The sequence below is a fragment of the Staurois parvus genome, unplaced genomic scaffold, assembly GCF_062004578.1.
Source record: "Staurois parvus isolate SC_StPar_1 unplaced genomic scaffold, SC_StPar_1.0 ptg000243l, whole genome shotgun sequence".
NCBI classification, from domain to species: Eukaryota; Metazoa; Chordata; class Amphibia; order Anura; family Ranidae; genus Staurois; species Staurois parvus.
This window is the reverse complement of record NW_028318039.1, coordinates 14,578,001-14,601,789: the sequence shown is the minus strand read 5'-3', so window position 1 is coordinate 14,601,789 and position 23,789 is coordinate 14,578,001. Positions and strand designations below refer to the sequence as shown.

The 23,789-nt window shown below is 40.5% G+C and overlaps 1 protein-coding gene across 1 annotated transcript in view; it reads right to left on the bottom strand.

Annotated features, from left to right (window-relative positions):
• The window catches only part of GPC6 (glypican 6), an 885,938-nt gene that overhangs the window by 155,163 nt on the left and 706,986 nt on the right, over positions 1–23,789 (bottom strand). Inside the window, exon 5 of the mRNA XM_089680474.1 lies at positions 11,740–11,870. Within this exon, the coding sequence (XP_089536600.1) occupies positions 11,740–11,870 (131 nt within the window). The remainder of the gene's footprint in view (positions 1–11,739; positions 11,871–23,789) is intronic.

The following is a 23,789-nucleotide window of genomic DNA, read 5'->3' as shown; positions in this document are numbered from 1 at the left end:
ATACAGATTATATAGGATAGGTAGGAAGAGGGGTGGATGTTTAAGAATAGATTGTTTTCTTCCACTTTAACATTGGATTTTCCAATGAATAAACTTTCCTATACTGAAAACCACATACACTGTTAGAAATTTGTTGAAAAAAAAAAATTTAATCCTGCTTCGGCAATTTTTTTCATACTTTAACCGTGGTCAAAAATGAACATTGATTTTACCCAACTAATCATTAGAAATTTGAAGGTTCTTCAGGTGAAAAATTTCAAATGAATTTCTACTAGTGTATGCCTAGCTTTCATTTTTCACATGCACTCAGGACAGTCATTATCCTTTAAACCATGCCCTGTGGATTTAAGAGTACGGGTTTAAGAGTATGGAGTGTGGCAGAGTACTAGCAACTTTTGGGCATCCAGTAGCATAAAAATGAACATTAATAAGTAATGGAGATCTGTCAAGCATTTACAAATTTGTTCTAGAGGGTGAGGAGGGGAGGTATGTGCGGTCATAGTAGCTACTCTTTCTGTACACATGTGGGTATGTTTCTCTCCTATATATTCCTTCACATAAATATGCGTGTACACTTTCCATGCTGTCACCAGACTGTCATGTACAGTTATGGTCACAGTGGACAGTGTGGCAGCCAAAACCTTCATGTTGGTGATTGCTGTCAGACATAGTCCAATACAGCCCTGGCACATAAAGCTCACCAGCCGCATATATCTAATCAAACCAATCAAGCCTTCCGGAGCAATAACATTTTTGTACTGGCATCACTTCCAGCTAAGTACCACTGTGTAGCTCAAATGCCAAAGTGTTTTTTGTTAAGTAAAACTAGGCCATGGGCCATAGCCCATAGGGACATACAAACACTATTAATCAGAGCAGTCCTTCTGGCCAATGTCAGAATAGCCAGCCTGCACCAGACACTATATCCCTAACAAAACAATGTTACCTAACCTTGTCTGACTAAAACAGTTTCCATTTGGCTTTTAGTGTCAAGACGTAGAGAAAGATATATTTTGTGTACCTTATATTAAGCACTTTGTGGCTTATCTGCTGTAAACAATTAGTAAACCAATCAATAAGTAACTAAATATAAGAAACATACAGTTAAAATCTATGGACTAGAAATACTCTAGCTCCAAAAGCAATATACAGTATATACTGTATAGCCAGTCAATAAAATACTTGTTACATTGGTTATGTGGAACATCCTTTTGATTTTTTTTTCTTTCCAGTGTCATTGTAGAATATAAGCTAAACAGGTTTTAAAGTAGAATTAAAGTATAATTTAAGGTAAGAATAGTGCATATCTGTGTTACCTTTTCTTTATCCCCATTTTATATTATCCATTTGCATCTTGCAGAGTTTATTCTATTTACTTCCTCGGCAGTAGGGAAAGGTGATAAAGATAAGGGGAATTATGTAATCATTTAGTCACAGGAAGTTCTCTGAAGGAACCATTTCTCTATAGGAACTCATTCTTTTCAGGAACTGGCAATGTTAAAGGGAGTTTCTATCTCTACTCTAATCCTTTCCTTCCTTTCTTCAGCCACTCATTAATAGTTTTACTAAATGCAGCTGTCTATCAAATGAGAAGGCAGTACACAGGGTAGGAATGGAAGGAGCCATATTGTTCTTTGCAGTGATGATCCCTGTACCATATGAAAAGGTAGAAGCATAATGAACTACTTAGCGGGAGGTGTGGAAAGCCTATGACCCTTGAGCTGTGCAGCCAGCATAGATTAAGCCAAGAGGTCAAAGTTTAAAACTTTTTCAAGCACACTGATGTAGCAAAGCAAATTAAACATTTATTTGCTGCAACATAAAGTGTTCACAGATACATAGAAGAGTGATGGCAAAAAAATTTAAGTGATTTACATTTGTGCTCACATTTGTGAGCTGGTAATATTTTTAAAGTTTTGTACCATGGTTTTTGTGGCACTATCCATCAGTTCACTTGAGTGCCCAGGTACACTGAAAGATTGACTGAAGGGATGTTTGGAATTTATGCCCTATGCGGCAACTATGCAGGCATGCAATAAGTGTTTGAGAAAACTTACACTATATTGCCAAAAGTATTGGGATGCCTGCCTTTACATGCACATGAACTTTAATGGCATCCCAGTCTTAGTCCATAGGGTTCAATATTGAGTTGGCCCATCCTTTGCAGCTATAACGGCTTTAACTCTTCTGGGAAGGCTGTCCACAAGATTTAGAAGTGTGTCTATGAGAATGTTTGACCATTCTTCCACAAGCACATTTGTGAGGAAAGGCACTGATGTCGAATGAGAAGGCCTGGCTCACAGTCTCCTCTCTAATTCATCCCAAAGGTGTTCTATCGGGTTAAGGTCAGGACTCTGTGCAGGTTAGTAAAGTTCCTCCAACCCAAACTCGCTCATTCATGTCTTTATGGACCTTGCTTTGTGCACTGGTGCGCAGTCATGTTGGAACAGGAAGGGGCCACCCCCAAACTATTCCCACAAAGTTGGAAGCATGAAATTGTCCAAAATGTCTTGGTATGCTGATGCCTTAAGAGTTCCCTTCACTGGAGCTAAGGGGCCAAGCCCAACCCCTGAAAAACAACCCCACACCATAATCCCCCTCCACTAAACTTTACACTTGGCACAATGCAGTCAGGCAAGTATCATTCTCCTGGCAGCAGCCAAACCTAGACACAGCCATCAGAATGCCAGACAGAGACGTGTGATTCATCACTCTAGAGAATATATTTTCACTGCTCTAGAGTCCAGTGGTGGAGTGCTTTACAGCACTGTATCTGACGCTTTGCATTGCACTTGGTAATATAAAGTTTCTATGCAGCTGCCGGCCATTCTTGAAGCTCTCTATGCACTTTTGTTGTGCTAATCTGAGGGCTACATGAAATTTGGAAGTCTTTAGCTATTGACTGCAGACAGCTGGGGACTTTTGTGCACTGTGAGCTTCAGCATGCACTGACCCCGCTCTGTCATTTTACATGGCCTACCATTTAATGGCTGCGTTGCTGTTGTTCCCAGTTGCTTTCACTTTGTTATAATACCACTAACAGTTGACCATGGAATATTTAGTAGCAAGGAAATTTCACGGATGGACTTATTGCACAGGTGGCAACCTATCACGGTACCACGCTTGAATTCACTAAGCTCCTGAGAGCGACCCATTCTTTCACAAATGTTTGTAGAAGCAGTCTGCATGCCTAGGTGCTTGACTTTATACACCTGTGGCCATGGAGGTGATTGGAACACCTGAATCCAATTATTTGGAGGGGTGTCTCAATACTTTTGTCAATATAGTGTAGTTCTACTTAAAAAAATAGAAGCTGAAGTGTGTTCACACTAAAACTTTTCCTGCGCTCATTGTATATTTTGTCCTGAGTACTGTTAATCGCACATCAATTTCTCATATTAGGCAATGGGGGACCTTATATTCGACAATGCCCATTTGAAGTATTAGAGGTCAGGCTCTCAGTTGTTGGTATGGCCACTTGTGGGAAGGCTTATGAGTTCCATGTAACCCTTCTGGTTAGGTAGAGAAAGAGAGCCCTGCTGACTGGGTGTATTTCTAAAAATTAAATTAATTTTCTTGTTCAAATATTTTATTGTTTTAAAGTACAACAACATAAGTTATAAGTAAGCAAATGGGATATTGGAGGTGTACAGTAAAGGAACAGGAAAGGATCCCATTTATACTAGTCAGGTAGCACTAACAAGAGTGAACAACAAATATCAAATAGAACCTAACATGAAGGGAAGGAGGAGGGGGGAGAGGAAGGGAGGGATAGGGTGTACGGCTCCAAGGAAGGGGATACTGAAAATATCCAAATAACCGCAGTATCAACAAAGGATGGTTCCCGTAAAGCAGAAAACATAGATTATGGGTTGAGAAGGGACTCGTCAAAGTTGGGTGGGAGGAAATGCTCCACCCATGGGTTCCAAATCTTTTTAAACTTGGGGATGGAATCCAGGTAGTGGCTTCTATTTTTGCGTGGATCATCGCCTGAGTGACCCTAGTCATGACTGCAGTCGTACTCAGTAAGGGTGATTTCCATGCTTTAGCGATAACCTGTTTGGCCGCAGTGGTGACTTGTAGAATAAGCTTAAAATTTGCCTTCGTGATGTCTGGTGGCCAGTGATTGAGAAGCGCGACTCGAGGACTTGGTTGGAGGGTTGTGGCGCTGAGTGCAGACAGTGTTCTGAATACCTCCGCCCAAAAAGTTCGGACGATTGGGCAATCCTACCAAATATGAAAAAATGTTCCTTGGTCTGCGCAGCCTCTGAAACAAACTGGAGGATACTCCAGGGTAAATTTCGCAATTCTGGTTGGGACAAGATACCAGCGGGTCAGGACTTTGTAATTGATCTCCAGGGCCAGAACATTTTGCGAGGACTCCTTGGTATTGTTCCAAATGAGGTCCCAATCTGATGGGTCGATTTGCCGGCCTAAATCTGCTTCCCATTTATCGGTATATGAGGGTAATGGAGAAACGGATGGGGTTGTAAAAAGGGAGTATAGATAGGATATGAGACCTCTATGAGGGTCTCGGTGACATGCTCGCTCAAAAGGAGACAGTGAGGAAATTGGGTTGGCAGCCAATGCGTACGGAGCAAAGAAATGTTTCAACTGCATATATCTAAATAATTCAGAGGCGGGGAGGTTATGGGACTCACATAGTGAGGTAAAAGTTTTAAATTGATTCCTGAGTACAAAATGACGGGTCTGGGTGAGACCTGCCGTTGCCCATTGAGCAAAGACGTGCGGTGTGGACCAGGCCGGGGGGAAGGCTGGATTACGAAGACAGGAAAGGAGGGGGTTATGGGGAGATTGTAGGAGGTAACGAGATTTCAGTTTGTCCCAAAGGGACAAAAAATGCATAGTAATGGGATTCTCAATCGTGCGGCGGTCAATGCGTCTCAACCAAAGAAGGTTTGCTATAGAAAAGGGGTCACACTCAAAGGATTCGAGAATGACCCACTGCGGGATTTCATAGGTAGCGTGATATTTTGGTAGTTGTGCCATATGCGCCACTTGGTAGTATTTGCTGATCTCAGGGAGACCCAGACCCCCATGCAGTTTAGATCGGTATAGAGTAGTGCGGGGGACACGGGGGCGGACTTTGCCCCAAACGTAGGAAGAAATACGGCACTGCAGAACTCGAAGGTAATGAGTGGGTACAGAGATAGGGAGAACTCTGAAAAGATAAAGGATTTTGGGAAGGATCGACATCTTCACGACCGCTATTCTGCCCAGCCAGGCTAGAGGAAGAGAGAACCATTTAGTCATAAGTGCCGTTAGATGAGCCAGCATAGGGATGTAGTTAGCGTTATAGAGACCTGAGATATGCGAGGTGAATTTTATACCCAAAAAGGGGACGGAGTCTTGCGACCATGAGAATGGCAAGATCTGTTTGAGGTGGGTAAGTTCGTTAGGTGGTAGCGAGATATTAAGCGCCCATGATTTCTGAGGATTAATTTGAAGGCCAGAGAGCGCGCCAAACCTATCAAGAAGACGAAGTAGAGTAGGCGTAGATGTTAAGGGAGAAGTGAGAAAAAGTAGGACGTCATCTGCAAACAAGCACAGTTTATGTGAGGTGCCTCCTATCTCAAGCCCTCGGATATCAGGATCGGTTCTAATCAATAGTGCCAGTGGTTCTATGGCTAGTGCAAAAAGCAAGGGGGAAAGGGGACAACCTTGCCTGGTACCGCATAAAATCGGGAAATGGGCGGACCGATGTCCTAGATATTTAATTCTGGCTGAGGGGCCCTGGTAGAGAGAAAATATCCAGGTTAAGAAATGTGGGCCAAAGCCCCAACGGCACAGGATGTAGTGTAAGTATGACCATGAGACTGTGTCAAACGCTTTCCGTATGTCTAAGGACAAAAAGCATGTGGGAATATTGCGGGATTTAGCTAAATGTGCTAATAGGGATGCATGTCGAACGTTGTCTCCTGCTTGCCTAGTTGGTATGAAGCCAACCTGATCATTGTAGATTAGGGAACCAATACATGCGTTGAGGCGAGTTGATTTTGGCTAACAGTTTAACATCTATGTTAAGGAGGGAAATTGGTCTGTAATTAGACCATTGCGTGTCATCAGAGTTTGGCTTCGGTATCATAGAGATGTTGGCTAGCACAGTATCTGGGCTAAAGATATGATTCGAGAGTATGGCATTAAAGGCGTTTGTCATGACAGGCGTGAGAATGGGGGAAAACTTTTTATAGTACGTGGCGGAAAAGCCGTCAGGTCCTGGGCGTTTGCGGGGCTTCAAGAAATTTATAGCATTTGTAACTTCGACTGTGGTGATGGGTCGCTCTAGCGTAGCAAGATGCTCACCATCCAATTTTGGAAAAGGAAGGGAACCAAAAAGGGCATCGGCCTGGGAAGAGTCAAAGGGAGCGGAGGCAGAGTAGAGATTCGAGAGGTGTTTGTGGAAAATTTGTAGGATCCGTTCCGGGTTGCTGGTGAAATTTGCCGATGATGTCCGCAACCTTATGGGCTTAAAGGTTTGGTCTAGTTTACGGAGAGAGAGAGCAAGAAAAGTGTCGGGCTTATTGGCTTTAGTGTAAAATTTGTGTCGTGACCTACGGATGGAGAGCTCGGCTTGGTCCGTAAGGAAGAGATCTAGGGCTAGTCGAGAATGCTCAAGGGCGTCTTTGTTAGCTGGGGTGGGGGATGCTTGAAAGGCACTATGGGATTGGTCGTACTCTTTTTCAAGGAGGAGGCGTTTCTGCCTCCTTTCTCTACTCAGGAAGGAGCCTTTACTAATGCAGAATCCGCGGATTACTGGTTTATGCGCTTCCCACAATAGGAGGGGGGAAATCCCGGGGGTTTGATTTAGGGAGAGATACTCTTTAAGCGCAGCAGCAATCTCTGTGCAGTGGGCTGGGTTAGCCAGCAGGCGTTCGTTGATGGACCAGGAGGGATCAGCGGGAGAAGGAGCTAGGGAAGCAACGGTGGTGATCACAGCACAGTGATCGGACCATGGGATTGGAAGGATATCGGAAGCCAAGATACGAGGGGAAGAACTGGCGGTCATAAATATATGATCGATTCTTGAGAAGACTTTGTGTGGGTGGGAGTAAAAAGTGTACTGGCGTTTAGTAGGATTGGATTCCCTCCATGAATCGACCATTGAGTGCTGTTGCAGAATGGATTGAAAGGAGTGTTTGGGGGTATGTGGAGTGTGAGATTGTGGGGATTTATCTAGAAAAGGGTATAGTGTACAGTTGGAGTCTCCGCAGACTATAAGCGTGCCTCACTTATGATGAGCAATAACCGAGAAGAGATGAAAAAGGAATGGCAAAGGACCCTGGTTTGGAGCATAGTACGTGGCAATGGTGACCTCAAAGTCCAGCAATTGCCCTACAAGTAGAAGATAACGACCTTCCGGATCTTTAATTTCAGAACATAATTTGAAGGGTGTAGTACGGTGGAGAGCAATTAAAACCCCCCTGCGCTTAGCAGTAGCAGAGGCGGCGTAGACCTGTGGGTAGCAGGGGCCAAAAAATTTAGGAGTGGAGGTAGGAGTGAAATGTGTCTCCTGCAGGCAGACTATGTGGGCCTTATAGGACGCAAAAGAACGAAAGGCTTTGTTGCGCTTCTGCGGGACATTAAGGCCCTGAACATTCAGGGTAAGGATATTCAGAGAACCCATGGGTGGAGGAAGCGGTGAATTGGTAAATATTGGGGTCCCTTCAGGAGAGCCATCTTGTGAATTGATCAAGGGGAAAGTATGCGGTTGTAGAAACTGGATATTAACAAGGGGCCGTACATAGGAGTAAGGGTTGAGGTGGGGAGGGGTAAGGGTGATCTAGGGTAGGTAAAGAGGGCCATAAAGAGGCTGGAAGAAAAAGAAAAGGAGAACGGTCCCCGGGGGTACCCGGATTCCGGGTGGCCCGCGGAGCGGTTGTAGCCCGAGTGGTGTCGAAAAAACGGGACACCAAAGGGGCAAGTGGAGAGTGCACAGGTGCGCGGGCGGCAAGTAAGACAGCATGTAGACATACAAATACTTGAGCGATCCTGGAAAGAAGTAAACATCAAACACAACGGGCAGGAAGCCCGGGGTGCCCTGGTGCCGGGGACCCCGACCCATCAGGCACAGCCTCTAAAAGACCGGAACCGGGCGATCCGAGCCGCTGGGGCCGGGGGACCAATAGGCAAGGTAGAGGCCCAACAGTAGCCCCAACTTAGCAAACAATAAGGCAGGTAACACCCCAACGCAAGACATATCTAGGGTGGCATGTATCCTGAGCTGGCCGAAAGAAAAAGGTATGAAAAAAAAAAAAACAAATAAAGCCCAGCAAACAGGAATAAGGATACAGGTGTGCAATGTAAACCGTCAGATGGGGGGGGCCGATTGACTTGACTCAGCAAGTAGCGACTACACGGGTGGCCATGGACCACCACACGAAGAGTCGGTAGGAGGAGTAGAAGTGGTCAACAGGATTCAGTCCATAGAGTCTTGTGGCGAGGGAGCAGGAGATGAAAATCGGCCTCGCTTGTGTACATTCAGGTGACCATTAGGTATCAACGGAGCTGTAGTTTCTTCGGAGAGCAGGACGCCGTTCGCCTTCTGGAAGTCTCTGACGGTGTTGCGGGGGGGTGTAGCTGGAGGTTCCGTAGCGTGTCCAGGAGTTCGTCAGTGGTCTTGCATACGTGGTACCGGGCTTGGTATCTGAACCGCACGGCAAAGGGAAAGCACCATTTATATGGTATGTTATGCTGCTGAAGCACTTGCAGGTGCGGTTTCATGGCTCTGCGCTTGGTGATAGTAGTGGGGCAGAGGTCCTGAAATAGTTGATAGGCATGACCTTGAAACAGGAGGGACTCCGAATTGCGGGCGGCTTGAAGTAGTTGCTCTCTTGTGCGGAAAAAATGGAGTTTAGCTATGATATCTCGCGGCGGGCCATCAGTGCGTTTAGGAGCTAGTGCCCTGTGAACCCTGTCCATCTCAAGGCGTTCTATTGGAATAGCAGGGGCGAGCTCTTGGAAAAGCGCAGTAACTGTAGAGTGGACATCAATGATCGACTCAGGGAGGCTGCGAATACGTACATTGGAGCGTCTGGCCCGGATCTCAAAGTCCTCTAGACGCGTCTGAAGTGTAAGGTTTTCGTCTCGCAGCAGGTCAATTTCGTCCCCCTGCATTTGAAGTGTTGCGTCAACGTCATCCACCCTCTGCTCCAGGTCTGCAGTGTGTTGCCCCAGCTCGCGAATTTCCCTGGACAGCTGGTCAGTAATGCGGTCAGAGGTCTGTTTCAGGGCCTTGTGCAACATTTTTTCAAAGCGGGCCAGAAGGTCAGAGGCAGTAAGGTCAGGCGTCGTGGTAGTCATGGGGGTCTCAGATTCATCTGCAGACTCACCCTCCGAAGAGCATGGCTGGCTTGGTTGCTCTGGCTGTAGGACTGCAAGCCTGGAGGATGCTGGCTGGGCATTGTAGTTCCCTGACGCAATGGCCATCTTGGATGAGGCTCGAGCTAGGGCCTCCTTTATGGGCTTGCGTGGCGGTGCCACCTGGTGCTTATGACCCCCCCTGACCATTATTGCAGGTGGCCGGGGGGTTATATAGATGATCGGGGCCGCTCGTGAAACAGTGCGAGCCCGGATCGCGCGGCGGAGGGGGCTGTCTTACCTGCGGCACGGAGGAGCCTCAGGGAGACATGTCCCGTACCGCCGGCCGCGCATGCGCACTCCTCTAAACAATTAATTTTCAAGCAGCATTCTGCACATTCCAAGGCCAAGTTTTCAACAACACTTAACAGGTATAAACCGCTGTTACTTTTATCTGTATTATGCCTGCAGTATCTTTCATTTATTCACACCTAGTCTATGGCCAGTATTATTTTCATTGGGTTACCAGACATTGGACTGTTAATTTTGCAAATAACCACCAGGACATATACAATATCTGCCTAATGAATAAAGTAATTTTTACTCTCAACCCTCTGGTAGCAGTATGTCTAACTTAAAAGTAGCTGTGTGTTTGCCTTGGCTGTAAGTAGCTTTCAAGGAGCTGCCAAAGTATTTTGCATTTATTTTAGGCACAAAACTGTTTTTTTGTTGAAATTGGGTTGCAAATTGGTTAGAGGTGGGGGAAGGAGGAGTATGACCAGTATTTTCCCCGACAGATAGTATGGGGAAACTTCTACTTGTGCTATCTGTCAGATTTGAAAACAGCGTGGCTACACATGGCTATATCACTCATTCACAGTGTTCTGTGAATGAGTGCCTACATGTCCTAACAGCCTTAGTGGATGTGGGCTTGTAGTTTTCAATGAACTAAGACGGTGCTGTGGAGCTCCGTGGTAGTTCATTGAAGCTTCCTGTCAGTATATCTGCTTGCTCATACATCATACGGCTAGTTGATATTCTGACAGGTCTGCATGACACCTGCATGGTATCAGCGATCTACTGACCACTGGTGCAATGCTTTATAAGCTCCTTTTGACAAAAATAATTACCTGCAAAAAAATGTGCAATTATTATGTTTGTCCAAAAGGTGAACTTAACCTTTCACTGCTTCCCATCCACCCTATAACAGAAATACATATGTGTATATATACGTGATTTTGCATTTCCGGCTGTCAATCACCGGGTGATTACTAGTCGGCGCCCGGTGACTGCCGAGGATCTCCAATAGGGAGGAGAACTATTTGTAAATAAAACCGTTCTCCTCCCTGTCTGCACAGCCATATAAAACAGTGTGCTTACAGTGAAGCACAAACACACAGCCCCATAGTAAAACACACCCAGCACACAGTTAACCCTTTGATAGCCCCTCATGTTATCCCCTTCCTACCCAGTGCCATTAGTACAGTGTCAGTGTTTTTTTTTAGCACTGATTACTGTATTGGTGTCACTGCGGATGTCAGAATGTCAACCGCAGTCCTGCTATAAGTCGCTGATTACTAGTAAAAATGTAAAAAAAATTCCACTATATATACCGCCATTTGTAAATGCTATAACTTTCACGTACACCAATTAATTTACACGTATTGGGATTTTTGTTTAGCAAAGACATGTAGCAGAATACATTTTGGCCTAAATTTATGATGAAATTTGATTTTTAAAATTTGTTTACTGGACATGTTTAATAGCAAAAAGTCAAAAATATTATTTTTTTTTCTCAAAATTGTCAGTCGTTTTTTTTTTATAGCGCAAACAATAAAAAACACACAGGCAATCAAATACCACCGAAAGAAAGCTCAATTCATGGGAAAATTTCATTTGGGTGCAGCGTTGTATGACCGTGCAATTGTCAGTTAAAGTAACGTAGTGCCATAACGCAAAAAATTGCCTGGTCAGGAAGGGGGGTAAATCCTCAGGAGGGCAAGGGGTTAAGCCGGGTCTAAATGTTTTAGGATTAGGCTGGGTGTTAGTGTTTGGTGGCGGTTTTGTACTCACAATAATGTTCACTTCTGTTTGCCAAGTGCTGAGAACAAACATACAGTATAAAAAGGTTGAAGCTAACAAAGTAAAAATGAAACAAACTGTAAAGCTCTAAAAATTACAATAACATAGCATCATCATTGTATTAAAGCTTTGGTATGCTGTTAAAAGAACAGCAATAAAGCAACAAGGTTGTTTTCTAAATGCATTGCAGCATTATTAGGCTAATGATTAAATCAAGAGGCTCAGAAGCTCTCTGGTGAAAAATGTCTTCTTGTCAAACATTCCTGGAAAATTGATAACCTGCTCTATCATAATGGGCACTGATTTATCACATTAATTATTATGGAAGATGCTGATTACCTTCCCTGACACCTGCACACTGTTTTCTTGCAGGATCGTGATGGCTTCAGATATCTTTGCATCAATGGGGTCCATAACAGACTCAATATTGAATGGCCCCTCCAATCTGTCAGCAACGAGAAGCATAGCATCTGTCAAAACAAAAAACAATCACAACAAGTTAAAGAAAGGTCAGCTTCATCGTCCAAACGCCTGCATTAAAAGGTCACATTACGCATACGGCTTATTTGCTGTGTCCTGAATTAATTGTTTCCTGACAATAAATATATGTGTACACAATATTACAAATACACCTGACCAAGACAGCTGCAGTTCAAGGAGACAAACATTTTTCGTAAAAATTATAAATCCATTAAAGATGAACTCTAAGTGGATATTAGTGTGGTAATATATTCATTAAAAAGTAAGAAGAATAGTATTTTTAAAGGTAACCAATGTAGGCACAATAATTTGAGCCTACTGTAATCGCCTGGAGGGCAGCACCCTAATAGGAACAGAGAGGGGGGTAACAATAGGAACCAATCTGGTATGCTGCATGTAGTAAAATAGAAGGAGAGAGAGCAGAGGGATAGCCTTCTGCAGCCCAGTCACTGCCCAAGCACAGGTCAGGGACAAGCAGGCGATCTAGTTTTACTCATTGACTGCAACAGGAAAAATTTAGGTCTCTTACTAAGTTAGGTTGGAAAACAAAGTCTTATCATGATCTACTTTTATTGTTGAAAAGTTAGGTAACCTAACTAAACCTGACCCATACACATACTACAAATAACGCATCTAATTAAATGGCCCAACCCATTATAACAGACTGATCATAGAAAAAACATTATTTGAGTCAAAATCCGACCTACATTGTTATATCTAGTTACCTATCACTACCTGTCTAGAAGACATAATCCTGACAAATTTTATTCCTAAAATCTGATCAATCCTAAACAAAGATAGTACCTTCATAAAGAACAACAGCATTAGACCAATATTCAGTATTTTGAATCAATGACACACCCGCAAATATTAAAATATACATAGCTTTATATACTTTGAGAATTGAAGACCACATTTCAATGAATGGTTTTGTGCATCGTTCAGCTTTTAACTATCTATTATTAACTTAAAAACTTTTGATTACATCTGCTAAAAGACTAACCCCTAGGTAGGGGAATAAAGCAATATGTTCCCCTATTAACAAATAGATAAATTGAATAGAAAATGTATATTTTGTATTCACAGTAACACTATTTTTTTTAAACAAGCATTGACCAAAGTAGAAAAAAAAGTGTTTTATTAAAATTTTATCACACTTGTCTATGGATTGCATAAAGAAAATAAAATCCTTTTTGCAAGACAGTATCACCAAAACAAGTCTTGTTTATCCTAAAAATATGTTTTCCTATGTTACTTTAACTAGTAAAATACAATGAACAATGAAACACACCACTATCTAAGCTTTATTTATTCTGCTACTCTAGTAAAATTTGATTGTGAAAAAAAAGAAGCACACAAAATAATGAATGAACCAAACAATGAAGTCGTTAATCTACATGTGCTGAAAACCAAAAGTCCTCAAATCAGCATAGAGATTCAACCAAAGTAAGAAATAGATATTGCCAAGTAAAATCTTCTGACGTGTATCCCATCACCAAACAAGTGAATACACACTCATCAGAAGATGAACCTCTAAAATAGGGGTGTAATCTGCTTATGAGATCAATATTTTTATCTTCACCAGAGCTGCTACAAGACTGGAGTCATGCATCAGGAACTCCACAGGAGGCAGTTGCACCAACCCAAGGACAAAATTGCCTGATCTCACCCAGGGATTCGATCCCGCACATACAAGGGACGTGCTCTCCACCAGTCACGCCAAGACAAGGGGAGCAGACTCATTGTGCAATGGAATGTGTTAAAAAATAAATTTACATCAAATAAAATCAATTGGAAAAGCTAACTGAAAAACAATCACTTGAATACCGCTGCTCCAATCCAGAGACAGCTGTTTGACATCAGTGCATTAAGCTCCAACTTCCACATTTCATCCAGTTAGATGTTCTCAGGGGCTACATGCACTGATAGATCACCTTTTTAAAAAGGAGTATAAATCACATAGAGCAATGATTATTTAAAAATGTATACTGGTGTTGCAATCATATTTGGTATCTATGTGAGACATGCATGTATCAGTCTTTATTGCTAGCAGCCTGCCACACATATTCCATACTAGTGTGGACATTTTATTTTTACCTTAACAATAATATTGCTGAATAATAATCAGACCCATAGCAGAAATGTAGAAATTGCTCTAGTCCATAAGAGGCATGATAGCTGAAGTGGTTAATAACAATGTAGAAACAACCCTGTACATACATACTACCATATCAAATTCTACTAATTATTGACACATTTAAGAAAGCAAGTAAGAAAGGAACAAAGGTCATCAACCTAGATGTACAGTCTTGCAGGGCTGCATACATTTCAAGACTGTTTGGACAGAAATGCTATTCTTTTGGCATGTAAAACAACCCCCATAAATGTATTTTATCTGTGTATTTATCTGTTTACCTGAAGTTCAGCTTTAAATTAAAAAGCAATCAGCCTGCACAGTCCCTCAGCAATTGCTTTTTCATCAAGAAATCAATTAAAATCCAGCAAATTATGTTTACTAAACTGGAAACATAAACTTAAATAATAGTTCTCATCTGTTGTTAACTTCAATGCTTCAACAATAATTTGTCCCATGTAAATCAACAGTGAAATCATATTTTAGCCCTAATATGTTTTTTATGTTTAATTATGTTATACTGATAAATAAGTACTAACAGTACTAATGGTACTAAAAATATTACTTTAACTGCTTATACTAAAAATAGTGCAAGCCATTACCTTGACCTCACTAGCTCTCTAGAACAGTTTCTTGTTCAAAATTCTGAGACAGTTAACTGCTACAGGGTTTGGTTCTGTACTGCTCACTGAAAATCCTCTAACTTGGATGTAATGTTGTTTGTTGATATGCAGCGCTTTCTAAAAATGTGGATTTTAGCTTCAAGATGTGTCTGAAAATATACCTAAAATTATATTTCATCTTATCCATCTTCTCAGTGTGCTTTAGGCTTATCTAAGTACAAGTTGCTATGCCCTAAAGGAAGTTTTCCTGAGACGTGCTTTATCTTATATTTAGGTTTTACACTAGGCTGTAACCTGCTGCTGTGCACACTACTTTATTTCACACATAATGCCACTCACTGGAAGATACTTACTTTAAAAACTGTTAAACATATATTCAAGTGAGTGTATTGAGGAGCTTTAGAATTTAAAAACGGAAAATTTAAAAACTAACTCAAAATTTTAAATCAACCCAGTAGTATAACATGGGAATACCTTATTTCCCACATGCACATGGTCCTCCAAAAAAACTGACCCTTGATGCATATAAGGACAGTCCTGTTAAAAAAAATTTTTTACCCCTACTACTGTGCCTCTTTACATACCATAAATTAAAGCATAAGCAAACCCCAAAACAAAAAATGTGTGCATTGCAAAGTACCAGTCCTTAGATGAGGTGGTTGCATTAGAATGATGTTCTACTAAGCATGCCCAAGATGGCTGCCTCACCATCTGCCCCAACAGCAGATAAAGACCTTGGTGATTAAGTCTTTATCTGCTGTTTTACTTTGCTTTTCTTTCTAATATGTGAGACTTTAGCTCAGTTGGGACACGCGTACTGGAAGGGACATTGATATATACAGAATCTTTCTCTCACACTTGCTGAATACTTTGAATAATATAAAATGTTCGATTATTGGACAAAGGTGACACATCCAACAAGGACACAGTGGACTTAACTCATTTGAGACATGACCAGTAGAACCATACAGGTGTGATTATATAATAACACTTACCCCATGGTGTTGAGGAGGGGGGGAGTCAATAGCCTGGCTCAGTATACATATCAGATACATGGACACTATTTTCTTTGGATCTCAGGGCCTTATTGGAGTCCCAAAGGAATTTATCCGTATGTATGTTGATTTGAATTCGATATGTTGCCTTTAGGAATACATATAACATATTACCAGCTGTGTGGTCTATCACATGGGGTTTAAAAACATTTCCAAGGATTGCTTCAGGATATATGCTGATTGGGTGGAGATAACTGAAAATATATGTAATTGTCTTGATTATCAGCACATCCTGTTTATCAGCTACCATTCATGAGGAGGATCTCCTTTTTACCATCTATGACTGACATGTGATAATTTTCCCAGCTCTATATTCACTCAATGTCCAAATTCCATGCAAAGTCATAATATAAATGGTGGCATTATACATTTTGATACACAAAGCTGCAATATTGTGCATGTCCTCTGTGTCCATCCATCTTTATTTATCATGATGTACGCAATGAATGTTTGATAGTGCTAGGTCCCATTTTCTTATGCATTTTAAATCCTTACTCTTAGACAATTTTCATCCCTGGATTAGACAGCACCATTTAAACTATATGAATCTTCCTTGGGAGGAATGGTGGGCTTGGCTTGTTATACCATAGTAACTATTATATACTTTAAAAAAAAAATGATCTTTAGTGGATGACAAGGCCACTGAGATAGTTTGGTTTATTATATTGTTTTGTTTATTCATTTACAACTTATTATCCAATGCGGTCTATGCAGGAGTGTGTAGACATGTGCATGCCGGAAATTTTTGTTTAATTTTGAATGCATTTGTTCTTCGAAGAATTTAATGTCATCACATTCATTATGTTGAATCATTTCATTGTCAGAATTCATTTAAATATATTTGCTATTCGTTTTGTATATTAGTTGGTCCATATGGATTAAAAAAAATGTTGCCCCAGGGGCAGCCCTGAATTTTTCGAACCTAAGAATAGCATTACACTGTGAAACTGAACTGCCTGACAATTACAAAATTTATTTTAAATCACAAAATTTACTCCAATCCGAATTATCGAACAAATTTGAAAATGTAATTAATTTCCCATGGGCCTGAACAACTTTTGCATTATACGCCATCATCCGAGTGAAATTAATGCATTAGTTAATTTCATTGTAACGTTTTTCAGAATTGTTGTCATTCATTATTATGTCCATTTGGAGATTTAAAAATAGTCAAATCAAATTTTCATGCAAAATTTTCAATGCATTATGAAACGAAATGCACATGTCTAGTAATGTTTAATTTTTTGGTTGCCTAGGATGATATTCTACTAAGTATGCCCAAGATGGCTGCCTCACCATCTGCCCCATGAAGCCAATTTGCTCCTTCCTTTTCTAGTTTTAGTACTGGTCATGTTTCAATGGTTTAACAGAGAATGCTGACTATAATGATAATGGACATGTAAAAAACAAAGTATTTTAGTTTCATAGTAAACCTACATTCTCTACAAAAGTTAACATTGAAAACTTATGTTTTGTTTTCTGTCTCCACATTGTGGACAGCCAAGAGCCACCGCAGATTATTGCTGCATCAAATGCAGGCCAACCTATCCTAAATTACTTTCATATTTATACTTTAGGTCTTTTTGAGTTCTGCAATATTAGGTACTCTGTGATCAGACACACGTATAGGTCCATGAATGAGGACTATTAGCTCCTCTAATGAAGGTGAATAACAAGCAAGGTTAGTAGGGATTGCTCATTCTTGTGATCAATGATACTGAAAAAGTCAGGGCATACTCGAAAACTTTATAAAAATAGTCACAAGATTTTAACTTCCTCATTGTAAAACATTATAATCCCTACAAACCAAAATACCCATATTAAAAAGGGCCAGAAAATACAGTATCCATTTAATCCGCTTATACTCAATCAGTAAAATAAAAGGAGCAGACTTTTCTTCATGATGCACCAAAGTAATTTATTTTTATTGTAGTTAATGTAAAATGAGACCATAATCTCAAACGAACATCTGGAATAGACTGGCAAAATTGATGCTATACAGCAAAGGGCACATTATTATCAAAGAAAAAATGCATTCATAAATTACAAAGTCAATCTCTTCTGTAGAGGAAGAAAGAATGAAAAAGGTGATGTGTGAATATTGTTGTAGAAAATGATTTCATAAATTTAAGTCTGGTGATCTAAATGCTTCAGTTTTTTTTCACCAATTGCATAATATTTTAAGTGGCTCCTTTAGAGTAATATGCATTATATATGAACATCAAATAACAGAATGTTGCTCTAGCTGGAATAAAAACATTTTGTATAAGTTTGAACCAACGCTTGTGCTGTCTGTCCACCCCAATATGTTGCTTGTCACATTTATTTACTTCTCAGACACTCTACAACTGTTACCATTAAATACTGGTTATTGTATGCCTCAGTAAATAGGGACTTTGTGTATAGATCAGCTATTTTCAACCAGAGCTCTAGGGTTCCTTCAGAGATGTGCTTGGGGTTTCTTGCACTATTGCTGATTTATTTCCCATTTAAAGGTGTTGCATAGTTCTGCAGCTTGAAAGAGTAAGTGGCACAAACGTCTATTATATTTTTAGCTGTTTCTAAGGGAGGCATTCTGACCATCACTGTAAAGGGGGCATTTTTCCCACTGACCACAAATGAATTGTTTTTAGCAAGGGTTCCCCTAGACCAGAAAACTACTTCAAGGGTTTCTCTGGGGTAAAAAGATTTAAAAAGGCTTTTCTAGATAATCATGTACATGAGAATATACATATATTACAACTCAGCAGTTCAAACACTCCTTGTTACCCAAACACCAACAATCATGCTAACACCTGAACCATTAGGCTCCATGCACACTAGGAGTTGAAAAAATACTGTTAAACAGGTCCTGTATTCATGTCCTGGTGTTTTGTGTGTCCTATGGATCAATAAATACACACTATATTCATCTATTCTCTAGTGTGCAGCTGATCCTTCTTCCTATCCCAGGCTGGTACTTACCTGCCAGCGCCCTGTGATTACCGAGCATCTTCGACAGGGAGGAAGACTGTTTTATTTACAAACAGTCTTCCTCCCTGTCAGCTCGGGCACACTTCTCAGGATGGCCATCCCGATCAGTGTGCTAACAGTGAAGCACACCCCCCGCCCCCTAGTAAAACACTCCCTACATATAGTTAACCCTTTGATCGTCCCTCATATTAACCCCTTCCTGCCTAGTGCCATTAGTACAGTATCTGTGCTTTTTTTTAACAATGATCACTGTATTGGTGTCACGGGGGATGTCAGTGACAACAAGTCAGTTCCCCCCCCAGTGTCAGAATGTCTGCCGCAGTCCCGCTAAAAGTTGCTGAGCACCACCATTACTAGCAGAAGAAAAAAATCCCAGTATCTAAACCACCATTTGTAAATGTTATATCTTTCACGTAAACCAATTAATTTACATGTATTGGGATTTTTTTTTAGCAAAGACATGTCAGAGAATACATTTTGGCCTAAATTTCTGATGAAATTTGATTTTTAAAATTTTTTTTACTGGACTTGTTTAATAGCAAAACACAGAAAAAGAAGTCCCTGTCTCTATTTTAAACTGCAGCATGCCGAGCCGCATGGTGCTGCAGCACCATGGAGTTTAGCACTCATGAAAACACGCTGATGCGAGGAGGTGCCATTAGAAATTAAACATGCAACCTCTGCAGGAATAAAATTTTACAGACTGGACCCCCATGGATATTAATTCAATACCCTGGTATACTATATATTTTTTTAATACATAATCACATGACCTGCAGGGGGCATGTCAGAAGAGGCAGAGAGACAGGAGTACACTTATTTTCCCAGTGAAGAGCTGTGCAGAGGGATGTGTCAGCACAAGTCTGACCACTGGAGAACAGGCATGTAAAATGCAAAGAAGAAAACTGACCACACTGGGATGGGTGTGTTACAATGCATAGCATGGTCAATTTGAAATAGAAAAGCAGGGGGACTGGTAAGATCACACAAAGAAAGCAATGCAAAGAGAACAGGATTCTTTTTAATACAAGTACACCGTACAACAGACACATATTAGGAAGATGAAATGTTAGGGTAACATATACTTTACGATAATTTTTTTTTAGAATTACAGATATCCAGCAAGCGAGAATTTGATAGTTCCTTAGTAGCTGAGAGTCTTGTCATTATTATAATTAGTATTAGAATTATGCCACATATTTTAGGCAATTATGCATTCCCCCTTTGGGAAATTTGCTCATTGAAATGCTTTCTTCTTCTACTTGGAAAAGTTACACAAAAGCTCTTCAAACACTAAACCGGAAAACCTAAAAAATTTATCAAAACTACTGTTAATACATAGGCTAAATACCATCTTAACTAGAATTGTGGTTCCCAAATTTGGTCTCACATTCTTGTGTAGTTATAGGGACAGGAAAAAAGGGGAAAATCGCTTCACCTGGGACATAGATAGAACCTCTGTAAGGTTTGTATTGCCAACTCCACATCTTTTAAAATTAAATTAAATTTGGGCAAAACTGCTAGAAACATTTTATATGCTATAATCTGGGTTTGCATAACGAATTTTTCACTTTGGATCAAGTAGGAGAGAAAGCCTTGTCTGTGATAGGTTACAATCTAAAAACAATGAGATTACAATCCAGAGGGAGTATAAAAGTAAAAAAATAAGCAGACAAAACCAACAGAGAAAACTCATAAAGAAAGCGGTAAAGTAGTAAAAGCATGTGTGTAGTAATAAGCACATCACATAAATGAACTGAAATGCCGCAGTAAAGAATGTAATAAAACAATACATTACATTAAATCAACTCATTAATAATTATGTTAACCCACCAGATGTTCAAGTTAGCTGCTGATTAGTCTGCATATTTCACCAAGGAGATTACAATTAACAACTCTGACAAAGACTGGAGTGCTCAGCTGAATACTTCCCAGTTGCAGAATTTTTCTGCATCAGATAAATGCCATCTGAGGACATAAGTATTTTAAATAATAAACTAAAGTCATGAATATGTAAACAGTTTATTGTAGTTTGTGGCTTTTCTGTTACATTTGTGAGTAATAAGCTCCTAGGACAGATCAAAAAGGCATAAACTATACAATAAGCCATATGACTTTACCAATAAAATAAAAAATAATGTAGAAGTGTGGAAATCACAAAGGCCATATCTTCCTTTTATAAATGTTATTTCCATAGCATTAAAATACTCATAATACTCAAGATGCATTTGCTGTTGCATTTTGGAAATTTAGAGAGTCAAAATAAAATATATTTTTTAGAAAGAATAAATATTTCAGCCATGATCACTAGCTGCTAAAAAAATATAAAAGGTTATAATGCCCACAGCAGCCATATAGTAGATATATGAGCACACCTACATAGACTTTGTATTGATGGGTGAATACGGAGCACACCTACTGCACATGGACTTTGTATGGATGAGTGTCTTTTCTGCTGATGTGTATTTTATTTGATAGAAAAACTTAAAATTAACTGAATTCACTAAAATAGAGTGGATTATACAATGATCATGTGACCCAAAGACAATCTTTGTTTTTTCAAGATACAAATTCAATGGCTGACTGCAATAACTGAATTCATGAAGAGAATAATTATGCTAAGACTTGTGGCTCCAGTAAAAAAAATGCAAGATATTGATGCAGCATCTTATGTTGATTCAAGGGACCAACTGAAATGATTATTACCACTGTTAAGCAGTCTGCCTGGTGTAAACACAACCAAAAGACATTAGCCTAATCAAATCTTCACAAAACTAGCAGTAGAAAAATAGAATTAAAAGAAAATCAAGTTCAAACTGAACATTGGTAAATTAGATACCCTCAAATATATTTTGACATAAAAGCTTCTAGAGACAATTTTTTATTTTCTATTAAACACACACTACATGCATATTCAACAAATTCAACAAAATTTGAAAGGTTTTCTGCTGACTTTCAGCATAAAACATCTAGCCCTATTGATTTGTAATCAAATACACAAACTGTCAAAAGTCCGAAACACAAAACAAAGTAGAGGACCTATTGATAGCATATGATCACCAGCTTAGCAGCTTAGGAGCCCAATGACTTCACTCTTTTCTGCCTGTGCCAAATCAGTTAAGGGGAACTATGGGTCATTCAACCTGTCCTAGTCAGACAAAAACATGGACATCAACAACACATGAAAGCTTAATACAACAGTACGACAAAAGGTTAATTGACAGCTTTGCATGAGATACCAATATGATACAAAGACCTGGATGAACACAGCAGTCAAGTTATCTATATAATGAAAGACAGGCCCTTAGATCTTACCTGGGACAAGCTAAGGATGGTTTCTTAAACAGAATGAGCAGAAGATAACTAATCAAAACACAAGAATAACTGCTTTCAGATGCATTAGATGAGGACTAGAAACTGATCCTGCAGACATCATTTTAGAAGTATTACAAAACAGCAACCTGTTATTTACACATTTTAATCTGGTACAGAAGCCACCAAACATCATGGTTTTTAAATCTTAATCATATTTTGGTTCATAATTATCCAAATAACGTTCGCTGTAGATTTGTTTAAATGTGTTTTTGAAAGCATATAGATGAAACATACTGTAGATAACAGTGGGTGGCACTGCAGCAAGTCAAAGCAACACTTTCAAAGATGGCTATTCTGATGCCAAGGTAGGCAACCTTTGAGAGGTGTAGGTCTATCTGGACAACATGGAAGAAATCAAAGATCACTTAGCTGCGATGCCTTTTTTTTTTAATAAGCAATTAACTAGCAAGCCCCCAATAAAAAGTAAGGATGTCATGAAGAAGACTACATAAACTTAGCCTGCCTCAACTGAAACAGGTTGACTAGTTTCAGGCCTAGCTGGTGTCAATGGTAGCCTGGATATCTGCTCTGAGTTCTGGTCAGTGTACATAGTATGTAGGGCAGTGTCTAGGGGTCAATAATAGGTTGGGCAGTGTACAGAGGTCATTAGTATGTAGAACATTGTACAGAGGTTATTAGTACTACATTCTACTGACCACTGTACACTGTCCTAGATACTAATAACCTCTGTACAATGTCCTACATATTACTGAGCTCTGTGCGCTTCCCTACAAACTACTGACCTCTGTACACAGTACTACATTCTACTGACCACTGTACACTGCCCTACATACTGTGTACAGAGGTCAGTAGTTTGTAGGGAAGTGCACAGAGGTCAGTAGTATGTATTGCAGTGTATAGAGGTCAGTTAGCATGTAGGGCAGTGTACAGAGGGCAGTAGGATGTAGAACAGTATACAGAGGTCATTATGTACAGAGGTTACTAGTATGAAGTGCAGTGTACAGGGATCATGAAAAAGAACTGGGGATTTAGGAGGGCATGGTACTGGGGGTTGGGAGAGCATACTACAGGGGGGTTAGAAGAGGGTACAGGGAAGCTGCTTAGATTGCTATTCTGTTGCGCTGATCTCTGCCAGCCCTTCTCTCTCATCCATCGTCCACCCCACATGATGTTACCCACAACCACATTGGATGGACTGGAGAGGAAGGCCAGTGGGGATCAGTGCACAACACATAAGTTCAGGCATGTTCAGACAAGAGCCTGAATCCGCCTGTTCTATCCTACTTGAAACCTGCCAAAACCAACACTGAATGATAGGTGGCAGATGCATTGTCCACCCCACAGCTGCCACAGCTGCACACATACAGAGGGCATGCTGCAGGGTAGGAAATGCCTCCGCAGCCTTGGATTTTCTTTGTCAGCTTCCTAGCTTGACAGCTCAGGCGGCGAACTTGCCTGAGCTCAATACTTCACTATGCTGATCTGCTGCTCTGGGGCAGGAACACTAGAGGGTTAGCAAGGCGTATTTATCAGTGGCTAAATATCCACCTAAACCAATTATCATTTTAGCTTTCTGTAAGGGCATATTCTTCCTACTGACCACAAATGTAGGAGTTTTCTTCCCACTGACTGTCTCACTAATGAACCATGAGCTGTAAATATAGTAATTAGTAGCAGGGCTTCCGATATTCCCTAAGTATTTCAAGGGTTCGTCCATGTTATAAAGGTTAAGAAAGGCTGTTTTAGTGGGTAATGGAAAAGTGACTCATTGCAGGGTCACTTGTACAC